Genomic DNA, 14,363 nt, shown 5'->3' with positions numbered 1-14,363 from the left:
TAGACATCTAATCCTCAGCTGTCCATCATTGTTGACTGATGACAGATTTTGTTGCGTCGAATTGCTGCCTTGGATAATGACGCCCAATACGTCTGCCAATCACGGAAATTATAAAACAGGCCGAAGAAGATGAGTCAACAACAATTATCACAGTAAGACGAACACGTCTTCTCCGGGACAATCTTGAACGTTCGACTGGCCCCGCCACCAGCCCTCGCTCGAATACGCAACGCGCCATCTTGGAATCAAAAGAAAGCAAGACGAAAGAGAGAAAAAAAAAAACAGCGAAGATAAAAACAAAAGGTATAGCACCCACTATCGATGAATAATTATGGAAACAAAATACGTTACGGACATTGACTTTCAACTGTTTGTGTATTCATCTGTTCTTTAACGAATTATGGTTTGCATAGATGACAACAGTCTGTATCCTATAATAATTAAAATCTACTCAGCTTATAATTATGAAGACAGTCTATAAGTTATTAATTCTCTTTAAGTTATATTACTCATTATAAAACATCGCTAATTATTCAAGATTTTACGTTCGCCTTTAAACATTATACTCTTTTTAAAGTAACCTTAAAATGACAAATTATCATTATATTGTGATATTGAAAATGTAATATCTTCTTCTATAATACTACAAACAGACTCGGGGCTTTGTCTTCCGACAAACAATACAACCAATGTGTAGGCTATCGGCTAATCTTATTGCACACAGTTTTCAATCTGACCGGACACACAAAACACAAGAAAGATATCGAAATTCCGCGTTTATTTGTATAAAAATGTACGTAATGTATTTATATGAAAGTAAACGCATGGACACCGCCTTCCTTACATCATTCTAAACCACCGAATGCCTGAGGCAACTAGAACACTGATCTGTATAAGCTCAGAACCTAGAGCTGAATTGTTTTTGCCATCACTCTTTTGTTTATGGAAGGAAATAGGTCTGCTATGAATGCAGAGGTAGGGTTAAATGGGGTGGGGTGGCGGTCTAAAATAGTAACAGGGTGTGTGCACTCCGTAAATGTAGGGCAGGAGAGGTAGTAAGTTTTGGCAAGGGTTGCAATATTAATTTAAATAAAATTAATCGCAGAACAGGACATACTTAAGCGTCAGTGTACAAATTATGAAATAAAATATATTCGATAAGAATACTGGGAGATTATTGTGTACTAATTTAATAGTATAAAATTCAAAGAATTAAAACATTGTTCATAAATACATAAACTATAACAGGGCAGATGTGCATATTAATATTTTAATGGTATAAAATTCAAGAAGTTGATAATCTTATTCCACACATACGTAAAACTATGGAATAAAATAAGTATAAAAATATAATACAATATATTTTATGGCAGGTTTAGTGAGTCATTCATAATATTTAAGTTTGGTTACTACGTTTAGTCATACCTATTGTTTACCTACATAAAAATACTTCAAGTTGTACGGGAAGAAAATGAAAGAGAAGGCCTGTGTCAATACTACGGCACAGTTGGTTAAACAAACCACGGAACAATTCATCAATTTAAAGTTAAGAGGGGAGAAAAAAATTTCTATTGCGCACGCAACATTGTGGCAAATAAAAGAAAGCAGCCAATAAAAACACACTGGAAGGGGGGAAAATGAAGGAGGAAAGAAATAAGATTGCGCGGACGGTCTAGAATAGCGGAACTGCGCAAGCGCCAACCTCTTAGCTACTGTTTCCCGCCATTTCAATAGTAATTAACATCTGTTACAACAAAGACAGAATTGGGTGGCCGTCAAAAATTAAAAATTATATATTGGACGTCAAGATGATCGAACGCAAAGCTCTGGTACGATGTAGCTAGTAGAAGAAACACTACTCACAGACACACATACACACTAGATAGAGCCCCGTGGCTGTACTAGTCAAGAACGTACAGCAACTCCATCGAAGAGGAGAGGACGTCACGCAAGGAGAAAGAGACGGCAAATAAGGGTGGGAGAAATAAACGAACAAGAAAAGGCCAGAGTGAGAAGGAAAGAATGATAGGGTAGGAATAAGGAAGGAAGAAAGATTGGAGTCGGTTTTACACCGTAGCACTGGAGGACTACCAAGCAATAAACCAGTTTTATAGGCTTTGGTATATACTTTTTACTATAGGAAAGAAGTATATAATTGGCACATTACATGTTTTCACTGGGCACATTGCATCCACACAAGTTTCTGAAGCCGTGCCGATCATCTTGGGATCCACTGCACTTCCGGCGGAAATACTGTATGCGTAACCTGGAGAGAAAAACAAACACAAGTTTTAGTAACCGATATCTTTTTAACATAGCTTTATAGATACACACTTGTGTTGCATTTCTACTGATTACACGTGTTAGTTATTGTCACTTATGTTTTATATGACCTAGCGGGCACAGGTTCGATTCCCTATAGAGAATTAGGTACTAGTTAAAACATATTACGTAAATTAGTAGAAAAAGTAGAGAAGTACAGTAAGTTATTAATGACTTTAAGAGCTTCAAATAATAATAATAATAATAATAATAATAATAATAATAATAATAATAATAATAATAATTGGTTAGAAAGACGAGAATGAAGGAAAAAAATTAAAATATCTCGAATTTTTGTAATCATGGATTCCGAAAAAACGTATAATATGAAATGTATAGCCATAAATAATGATGATAATAATAATTTCAACTTACGTGTTTATAAGATTACGTCTGAGCTAACTTTACATGATATACAGTATACACAGAAACAAGGAGATTGGGAGATAAAATCAGAATAAAAATGGAATGAAATGGTTTGGAAATATTGAGGGACATTACATAACTGATAATAGTGATGATAATACTAAATAATTAAATCAGGAAAAAATAAAATTGTATAAAATAAATTTTAAATATAGAATTAGAGATACAAATGGATACACTGTATAACCAAGATGAACAGATTTGGATTCTGATATAGACTACATTTTGGAAATGTAATCCAACTGCCAAAAAATAGCGTAAAAGAAGACAATTTCAACACTTGGTTGACTAAATGTAGCTGTTGCAATCAATCAGTTTTTATTTGGTTTCCTTTACGACGCTTTATCAACTGTTATGGTAATCCAGGGTCTGAATGAGATGAAGGTGATAATGCCAGCGAAATGACTCCAGGGTCCAGCGCCGAAAGTTACCCAGCATTTGCTCTTAATGAGTTGAAGGAAAACCTCGGGAATAAACCTCAACCAGGTAGCTTGTCTCAAACAGAATTTGTACCCGGGCCCGTTCGTCTTACTGTCAGGCATGATGACCATTACTCCACAGTGGTGACTCAATCAATCAATCAATCAAGTTTATTGTCAAAAGAACTACAGTTTCCTGGAGTTACAGACACAGTCAAAGTCAAAATATAAGTTACATAGATAAACACATTAAAATACGTACAATATTCGTGGCTGGTTTCTAGAAAGACAGTTGTCTATCTACACATAAAGAGTTATCTACAATTTAACGTGCTGATATGTTTCAAATGAGTTTCCGAAACAACAGTTATCGTCTTCTTTACAATTATCAGTGCTTCAGTTGGTAACTATGTATTGGTCTGTGGTTACCTGGCTGTTAGTACTGATTCCAACAAATACCGACATGCGGCGCTACAGCATTACTGTTTCGTAAACTATAATAACCGATATTAAATAATAATATAGACCACAATAAATTAATTTACTATATTATCTGTAGAGTTTTAAAAATTTGAAGTTTTATTTAAACTTAGGGTAAATGTTCTACTTTCTACGACATATTAGGATAATAATATTGTGTTTGTAAAGAGAGTTTGAAATATCGCAAGATTAATTTTCGTCATCAACTTCAGATTCTGTCGACAGTTGAGGAATATTTCATTCTTCGGTGTTTTGCCAATGCCAATGGTATTTTGGGCTCCGAAAAGTCCATTTGAACATTTGAAATCATTTATATGGACTAATGTAAAATATTTTTATATGTTCATCAATATGGCTGCCATAGGCACCACAGCTGATCACGTTTGCAGTTTTGTAGCAAAAGTTACATCTACATCTCTCTCCACTAGTATTATTTACCTCGATGATCACGCGAAATACCAACAATTATTGCTTTCTTAATCATATATATTACTATTTTGCTACTGAAAACTTCTGCAAATAAAAGTAACTATAAATATCTAGAAAATCACTAACAAAATATTACTGGAGACATCTACGAACAATAATAGATACTGAACTTAAAGTTATCTCAACTGTTAGTTAGAAACGCTAATAAATGTACATTTAACTTTCAGGAAACTCATGCAAGTTATCAGTGCAATTACATTTATAGGCGCAGGTAAGTAACTGAAAGTTAATTTAGGTGTACCAGAACCCGGGCATAAGTGTTGAATTTTAAAAATTCATTAGACCTTACATTGTAAAATAGATTGGCAATAAGCCAATTTTTTTTTTTTAACGGATTTGAATCTCTTGAAGCCAGCGAAATAGGCAACGCTTGGCAATCAATTAAACACATTGATTACAATAACGGTGAACTACTGTTTACGTTTAGTTAACCTTACATTAAGAGCGGCTATTGAATGGCTAGTCTACATTTAACGGAGTAACTGTGAAACTAACATTGCAAATCGAAGTTATTTAAATTCATTCTCGTAAATAACAAGCAATTATAATTATATACTGATTAATAACTAGGGACCATACTTTGTCCCAAGAGAAATTTATACAAGATTATCACTGGAGCTTTTAAGTGGACGACGCTCTTGCATATGCAAGTGAAGTACTTGACTGGATGATCACGCGACTCCTATTTGGTCAAGTTGGGCAGAACAAAACATGGACCACTTTAAGAATTATACTAATATTTGAAATTTAAATATTTACACTATGTAGGCCTACACTCCACGGCATGGCTCGTCCTCAGGTTGCGGATAGAGGAGACGGCCTCCAGATATGGAGGGTAGCTGCGAATATATTGAATAAGCAGTCGCGGACAACCGATAAGAGATGGTCCTCCAGCTTGGGGGTTGGGCGAAGGGCTAACAACCCATCTTAATTACTTATTTACTTACTGGCTTTTAAGGAACTCTGAGGTTCATTGCCCGTCATTGGTCCCTATCCTGAGCAAGATTAATCCAGTCTCTATCATCATATCCCACCTCCCTCCAATCCATTTTCATATTATCTTCCCATCTACGTCTCGGCATTTCCAAGGGTCTTTTTCCCTCCGGCATCCCAACTAACACTCTATATGCATTTCTGGATTCGCCCATACGTAGTACATGCCCTGCCCATCTCAAACGTCTGGATTTAATGTTCCTAATTATGTCAGGTGAAGAATATAATGCGTGCAGTTCTGCGTTGTGTAACTTTCTCCATTCTCCTGTAACTTCATCCCTCTTAGCCCCAAATATTTTTCTAAGAACCTCATTCTCAAACACCTTTAATCTCTGTACCTCTCTCAAAGTGAGAGTCCAAGTTTCACAACCATACAGAACAACCGGTAACATAACTGTTTTATAAATTCTAACTTTCAGATTTTTTGACAGCAGACTAGATGATAAAAGCTTCTCAACCCTATAATAACAGGAATTTTCCATATTTATTCTGCGTTTAATTTCCTCCCGAGTGTCATTTATATTTGTTACTGTTGCTCCAAGATATTTGAATTTTTCCACCTCTTCGAAGGATAAACTCCAATTTTTGTGTTTCCATTTCGTGCAATATTCTGGTCACGAGACGTAATCATATACTTTGTATTTTCGGGATTTACTTCCAAACTTATTTCTCTACTTGCTTCAAGTAAAATTTTCGTGTTTTCCATAATAGTTTGTGGATTTTCTCCTAACATATTCACGTCAACCGCATAGACAAGAAGTTGTTATTATTATTATTATTATTATTATTATTATTATTATTATTATTATTATTATTACATTGTTTTCTGAGTTGCTGTTATAATATTTGCCTTGTATTTTTATACTGATTATGTGGAAGAGAAGGCTTTAAGGCATTAACTCTGGAAGTAAAAGTAAATCAATGAAATAAGTGAATAAACAATTTAAATTGTATGAAAGATAAAATCGTAGTGTCATTCTTTATGACTAGAATGCATTGTGAATATTCTGTGAGGTCTATTTTTGAATTATGAATAGCACGTCAACTGCACACAAACAAAATGCAAATATTCCCTAATAGTACCTGTGACGCGCGCGAAACATGACGTCACGTCAATATAGTCTAAGAACTCGCACTCCCAGTAAAATAGTGTCGCAACTCGAAAATTGTGATTTGTAAAGATATGCTATTTCTTAGTAAAATACTGTAGTAAAAATATTTTAATAAATAGGTACCTAAAACCTTTTGAAAATGTACTATTTTATTATTAGAATTTTATTTAAATTTAAATTTATTTATTTATTTATTTAAATTCAAATATACAGAATAAAGAAATATAATTACAAAACAAACAAACAAAGAGAAATACAAATAAAATAATACAAGCAATATAAAAGGAAGATACAGTAGTATTAACAAAATTTGAGACCGAATGAGCAGCGCTCGTGCTCGGTCGCAGTTCAGATATAATATTAAAATAAAAAATAATAATAATATAAATAAATAAGTAAAATAAAATAGGAACTAAAATATAATTACAGCGGCAATGGAATTATATAATACAATATTAACACTAGAGAAGAATAATATCGCACGTGAAAAGTAGGACTAATATATGTCAAAATTATAGAATACAAATATAATATAGGTTGATTAATTCATACACATAGACTATAAATTTATTTAATCAAATTGAAGATATTAACACGTTTCTAATTTTCTTGTTATATGTTAGTGGGTTACATGTTAGAAGTTCTGGGTGTAATTAGAAGTTCTTTATATACCTCCAGCTAGTAAAACAGCGTTGAAAATAATTTACGAAAATAATATCTGATTTTTGACTTACGATAGTATTTTACTTGATATGCGAACTAACCTTATCTCCATACATCCTGGCACAGAGTACGCCTCTCCGTACTTTGTCCCAGAAGGCTACAAGATTAAGTATTATTGAAGTTTTTAAATGGACGAAGCGCGTGTATCTTGCAAGCGCAGTAGGCCTACATGTTTGTCTACTCTCTTGAGACTCATGTTTGGTCAAGTTGGGCAGAACAAAACATGAACCACTTTAACAATTACACTAATATTTGGAATGTATTTTAGGCCTATATTACTGTATTTACACTATTTTTACTGTTTACACTATTATTTTTATATCCAGTACACATTTTTTCAAGTATTATGAAGCATTTTGAATTTCTAGACTAGACGGCATTTCGGAAGGCGATCAGCTGCTATATGCGCAGTAGCATTTCTGGTATGTGACGTCACAAGCTTGTACTGTAAAACCAATGGAATCAGTCTATAACAAGTAGTTTCCGAGTTTGTTTGTTTACGTATGAGTGTTTCAATACATTGAATAAGTAAAATTAACACTGTGTGTAAGATAAATAAATGGAATAAGAGACTGTAAAAATACAAATATTGCACAAGCAGGCGAGGAAAATAGTGTTTAAAGTGTATAATTATTTTAGAAACGTTGACGAGCAGAACGCTGCCGGCCATCTTGATGCTGGCTGCAACTTTGCCAACGCGCAAGAAACGACTGCAGAAGATGTGGTGTGGGATTGAGAAGCGTGCAAAGAATATTGTTAGTGAAGGAAAGAGGGTTTGTCTGGTGTCATGCTTACAGTAATCAACCGCTAAGGTCATTACTGTCTTTTGATAATTTAAATTCTCTCCTGTGCTATTTGTATTGCACGTGCGCGTGAAGTACGATGTGGCAATGACGTACGCTGCCTTGCTCTCTCTATCTGTCTCTTTCGACGCAAAAGCTAGCAGACTACCGCCTTCCGAATTGCCGTGGTACGTGGTACATGATGGGGGCAATTTGGACTTCAAATTCAGATTTAGGGCACACATATTAGTAATTTTCATCTATTTTTATTTCGGAGCAAGACAAACAGCAAAAATTTGTTGTTCAATGTTATTAGTAATTATGTATGAACTTAGAAAGTTATTTTTTTAAATAATGTACACCTATATAAAACAAGAGATCATTTAAATCTAAAATAACATATAACAAATCAAGAATTGAAATAAAGGTGGTGATTCAAATAGCTCCGATCTGAGATTTTCTTTCCGTATCGACAGTTTCCGTCATAGTCAGATTTTTCTGTACTACGTAGTACCACAGTCTAGTATATACAGTCACGAAGCTCAATATTTAATAAATATGCATCCATAGATAGTTGCTAACCACTAGGATCGCTACTATCGCCTCATTACAGACAATGCGAAATAGTACCTGCACAGTCTATTGTTCCTAGCAACCTCATCAACTCAAGCTTCGTGACTGTATATACTAGACTGTGGTAGTACTATTTAACAATATCAGTACCAAATAAACATGTTTTAAAATTCATGGTAAACTCTGAAAAGTTATTCTACTCAGCTTTTCAATTCTTTTAAACTAAGATAAAACCTAGACGTAGGCCTACCTCAGTAATATGATGACTTCCTACTAAGAGAGAAGAGTCGGTCCTATGATACACAAAGCTGCTCTGGCTTCAGTTCTGCACACACCATGGTTTTCTGTCCTGAGTTCATTACATCGTTGGCCCGTTATCGCTTTTTCATCGGAGAACCCTCTCCGAATAGCCTGTGAAGTTTGAAATACACATAATATTTTAGAACTTTAATTACAGCCCAAATAAAATATTTTCACAATATTAGTAGGTTCCTTTTAAGCCTATATTCTTTTTTCTTTTATTTTATTGGGTTATTTTACGACGCTGTATCAACATCTAGGTTATTTAGCGTCTGAATGATATGAAGGTGATAATGCCGGTGAAATGAGTCCGGGGTCCAGCACCGAAAGTTACCCAGCATTTGCTCCCCTATATTCTTTTAAATATCATATCAAAAGGGACCATTGTTTTCTATACAAGAAAAGATGTAGAACAATCAGTCAAGCAAAGCTTCCGATATGCTTAACTACGATACAAACAGCTGTAAGATTAGTGAAATTATATGCTTAAATTTTTTTCAGAAAAAGAATCTGTTGCTTAATTAGAAGATTAGATAGATCTAGCCTAAGCATTTTTTTGCTTAACTTCTAATTTTTAGATCGCAGCTGCGGCTGAGTAGTCCTTCAGCCTGTCACGCAGGCGCTCCGGGTTCGAGTCCCGGTCAGGCCTGATTTTTTTCATTGAAAAATTCTTAGTGACACGGAGAGTTGGAGTTTATCTTGGGGTTCTCGTTCCCTTGTAATAGACGTCTACACCATTTCGTCAAAATTTCTCCATTCTGTCATCATTGCTTAGCATTGCCCGAAAGTCGACTAACGACGCACGGAAGGAGGGACGAGTGGGGGTGCCTGTTCGAAACCTGGATACCCGGTGTGGGTTTGAGAATGCGCCTTGCTTAAGGGTTACCGTAATAGATCTTAAATGGTCGCAGTGCTGAGTCGTAGTGCACCTCTCCCGAAATCCCAATCCATTTCGCATTTTTAGAATATAAAAACTTCAGGAAACTGAAACTAGTATTTTCTTGGTGATATGCTAAGTAGGTCTATATTATGTATTTTTTTTTAATTAGATTAAAAATTGTTTCATACATCCTTTTCTTCACAGAAAAGGAAAAGCACTGTTTTACAACATAAATTTTTAAACCTATATATTACGAGGTTGGCGTGGATTGGAAATAGAGGAGGCTGTTCAGTAACCTTTATATGAAACAAGGAGTGAAAGTCAGGATAGGAGAAGAAATGTCAGAAGGAAGTGAAATAGGGAGAGTACGACAAGGATGTCCTTTATCATATACCCTGATCAAAATCTACTTGAAGGTTTTAGTGAAGAACTGTTTTCAGAACATGGGAGGAGTGGTAGTAGGAGGAAGAAGAATAAAGTGTATAAGACTTGCTGATGATATGGCGTTGTTAGCAGAATAGATGATACTAAGGGATATGCTACAGGAGCTAAATGATAGCTGTGAGCAGTACAATGCCAACAAAACGAAGAGCATGGTCATAGGAAGAAAAATAAAGAAGGTTAACTTGCGAATTCTAAATGAGGCAGTAGAGCAAGTGGACAGCTTCAAATACTTGGGGTGTACTATAAGCAGTAACATGAGCTGCTGCCAGGAAGTCAAAAGGAGGATAGCAATGGCAAAGGAAGCTTTTAATTGAAAAAGGAGCATCTTCTGCGGACCCTGGAAAGAGAACTGACGAAGAGACTAATAAAGTGCTCTGTGTGGAGTGTGGCATAGTATGGGGCAGAAACATGGACATTAGGACGAAATGAAGAGAAACAAATAGACGCATTTGAAATGTGGATATGGAGAAGAATGGAGCGTGTGAAGTGGACAGACAGAATGAGAAGTGAAGTCGTGTTGGAAAGAGTGGGTGAAGAAAGAATGATGCTGAACCTGGTCAGAAAGAGGAAAAGGAATTGGATGAGTCACTGTCTGAGAAGAAACTGCCTATTGAAGGATACACTGGAAGGAATGGTGAACGGGAGAAGAGTTGGGGGCAGAAGAAGATATCAGATGATAGACAATATTTACATATCGTAAAATTACAAGAAAAGCCCGCTGACTCCGATTTACTATACTAATAATAATAATAATAATAATAATAATAATAATAATAATAATAATAATAATAATAATAATAATAATAATAATAATAAAGATTGAAGACATAAGAATATAATCACAAACAGGAAAGCACATTCCGGTATACAAGTCCAAATATGTATTCAATGGAGGGGGAAAGGAACTGGCCACTCTACCTCATTATCTCCTGGCCTAGTTGCCTTATAAGTGGTGCCTTCTTGATATCACTTGTGAGGATAGACCTGCCTTCGGACAGTTGATTAAACAAGAAAAAGTGAGCTACGGGCAACGAAAAGCACGAATGTTTCATAATAAATGTAGACAGGTATTTAGAAGAAATCTTAGAAAACACGAAAGTGAAAAAACCGACATTAATTATGAGACAACCTATATTTATATTCAACTTTTTATTGCACTGTACTTTTTCTAGTGTTTATAAATAATCTTGCCCCCCTTATAAAAGATGTAGGTCATCCCATATTATTTGCAGATGACACAAGTATAGTAATTACAGCCAATAACTCCAACACATTCCAATCTTCAACAGAGGATATTCTCTTCAAAATATCTGACTGGTTCTCAGTCAATAAATTGGTATTAAATTGTAACAAAACTAACATAATTCAATTTAAATCCTGTCCAAATTCAACGTCGCAAATTTCTAGCGCAATAATTAACAACAGATCCCTATTAGAAACAACAACAACCAAATTTCTTGGCTTAAAAATCGAGAATATGTTAAATTGGAAAAATCATATTAAAGAAATTACCCCCAAACTAAATTCAGCTTGTTTGCTATTAGATCTATGCAAAAGATAGTAAATATCAATACCTTAAAAACAATATACTTTGCATACTTCCACTCGGTAATGAGTTTTGAAATAATATTCTGGGGAAATTCCACAGATAGTAACAGTATGTTCCTATTACAAACAAGAATAATTAGAATAATAGTAGGTGCCAAATCTAGGGAATCGTGTAGGACTATTTTAAAAAAACTACAAATAATGCCCATGGCTTGTCAGTATATCTTTTTATTAATAATCTTCCTCTTATGTAATCGTGAAAACTTTGTAACTAATTCAACAGTTCATAGCATAAATACACATAAAAATGACTTTCATACTCCATCGGCAAGTCTATCGTGCTAAGAAAGAGGAGTGTGTTATATGGCAGTAAAAATTTTTAATAGCCTCCCTATCGATATAAAAAATGAAACTCAAAACATAAAATTATTTAGGGCCAAATTAAAGAAGTACCTAATTTCTCACGCCTTCTATTCTGTAGGTGAATTCATGACATTCAATAACACTTCATGAAATTGATACTAAAACTTTGTGTTGCACTAGTAGACTATATTGTAAACCTCGTCTGTCTATTTTTCTTCTAGACTGTGACTATAAATTAAGACTTTATAATAGTATTAAGTTTTTTGACTTGTTCCATATTCTTGCTGTAAGCAATGTATGAATACCATGAAATGTTAATAAATACAATACAATACAATAGTAAACGTTTGGGGAAGCTGAAACGTAGATGGGAGAATAATATTAAAATGGATTTGAGGGAGGTGGGATATTATGATAGAGCCTGGATTAATCTTGCTCAGGATAGGGACCGATGGCGGGCTTATGTGAGTGCGGAAATGAACCTGCGGTTTCCTTAAAAGCTATTTGTAAGTAAATAAGTAGTGTAAACAGTTGGATTAAGTGGCCCATTCCTCCGCTAATATGTAGTGTGTTCCATTCCATTTGAAGCAAATATGAAGCCCTAATGTAAACTTATTCTCAGTGCGGTCCGAAACATGTAAACATTACACGGGAATGACTTACCAATGCGTTTCCTGGACAGGTCATCGGGCGCGTGGGAATGTCGAGTGGCCTGCAAGAAACTCAGATTTAACACCGTTGGATTTTTTTCTGTGGGGATAACTTAAAGAAAAAGTATACGCCGAGAAACTTCGGGATATGATAACTTTAGAAACGGTAATTCGAAAGGATGCTGTCAGGTGCGAAATGATATATATATATATATATATATATATATATATGTGTATATATATATATGTGTGTATATATATATATATATATATATATATATATATAATTTGAACTGGTAATGGAACTTACGGAAACTGCTGAACGGATTTTAATAAATGACCCCTCATTTTGAAGCTTGAAACCCAAAGTTTTTCAGAAAAATAGCAGTTTTCAGTGAAGCGTTAGTTTTCCTACATAATTTTCCTATTTTCCAAAATCCATCTTTCGTCAGTTGTGAGATCTAATTGCATTTCAGAATAAAACAAAACACACACTACACGAAGGCCATGACCTGCAGGATCGCTGACATATTTAGAGCTCAAATTCAATTCCTTACTAAAAACTTCAAGACTTACTAAAATAATTTAGAGGTTTGATTCTGCGATGTGTAATTTTCTGAGTATAATTGTGTATTGGATATTAACATATACAAAATTTGAGGTGGTTTGATGACATTATTAGCATTAGAAATGAAATATTATTATAGTTAATGCCATGATGTGACTATTTTTCATTAATTACACATATTAATGCTATGTTCATGATATGAAAATGGGGTTATGTAAGTAGATGTAGAGAATATCTTAAATTAGATTTTCATTTCTATAATTTACTTTGTGGCGGCTATATATTGTATGTAACTACAAAACCTACGTAAGATAATAATATTGTTATTAAAAATCAAATATTTTTATAGTTATTAATCAAGTGGGGTTGGGTCTTTTTCATATACTTAATGGCGGTGTGGTGTAGATATTTATATGCGCCATTCTCTTCAGTATTGGCTAGAGAGAGCGCCAAAATTACAGTTCCCAAGGAAAGACCAAAATGTATTATTTACTGGTAAAGTAAGAGGCCTAAAATGTTGTAGTCTCCCGATCATTTCAGCAAGATCTCTTAGCAGGATAAAATGATTTTACCCTCTACATTTCAAGCTCTACATGCAGCAGTTATACCAAGATGCTATGTCTATTGTTCGAAAGCATAGCAAACCTGACATTTTTTTAACTTTCATCTGCAATCCACAATGACCTGAAATAGCTATTGCTTTACTCCCACATAAAAAGCCCACTGATCGTCCTGACATTGTTACTTGCATTTTCGCGTTGAAACTCAAAAACTGAAGATGGATAGGTTCAAGAAAAGGTATTTGGCATAAAAAACATTCAGGGGGAGTAATTTTCATTATTATGGAAGCAAATAAGTTTCAAAATGTTTGGTTTTCTTCATTGAAAATAAATCTGGAAAATTTTTATTTGAACGTCTAATGAACTTAGTTTGCAGCGTTTGCTGCACAAGCCACTAGTTAGGCTATATTTGTGAGGGCAGTTCAGAACGTTCAGCAACGTCTGGAAAAATGTGCAGCAAGTGCTAGTGCTTACGTTGAATTTTAAATAATTCTCATGGCTATACTATTGTTTTATTCTAATTTGATCCTCTCATGTAATGTAATTTATATGTAATAATGTATGAGAAGTTATACAGGGACATCATTTTATTTTTACTAACATTTTTAATATTAACTTGCCTATACCTCTGGATCAACGCCGTTTGCTACCCCCTTCCACGACTGGAGTTTGATGATACTGGCGTAATATAAAAACAAATCACTTTACTAGGTATAGGAGGGAAGAAAAGT

At 34.4% G+C, this 14,363-nt stretch overlaps 1 protein-coding gene across 4 annotated transcripts in view; it reads right to left on the bottom strand.

Annotated features, from left to right (window-relative positions):
- Positions 1-2,119: 2,119 nt before the first annotated feature.
- Positions 2,120-14,363, bottom strand: part of LOC138714796 (uncharacterized) — a 1,282,494-nt gene continuing 1,270,250 nt past the window's right edge. For 3 of the 4 annotated variants that reach the window (XM_069846936.1, XM_069846933.1, XM_069846935.1), the window contains 2 exons: positions 8,570-8,730; positions 2,120-2,266 (listed from right to left, as the gene is read on the bottom strand). Coding sequence is in view for 1 of the 4 variants with exons in the window: in XM_069846934.1 (XP_069703035.1) it covers positions 8,593-8,730; positions 12,518-12,566 (187 nt within the window). In the remaining 3 variants the exon portion in view is untranslated. Of the gene's footprint in view, positions 2,267-8,569; positions 8,731-12,517; positions 12,567-14,363 lie in introns of all 4 variants that reach the window. The other variant, XM_069846934.1, reaches the window with a different exon arrangement.

Source organism: Periplaneta americana, chromosome 15 (assembly GCF_040183065.1).
Source record: "Periplaneta americana isolate PAMFEO1 chromosome 15, P.americana_PAMFEO1_priV1, whole genome shotgun sequence".
Taxonomy (NCBI): Eukaryota; Metazoa; Arthropoda; class Insecta; order Blattodea; family Blattidae; genus Periplaneta; species Periplaneta americana.
This window is presented reverse-complemented; position numbering and strand designations above follow the sequence as displayed.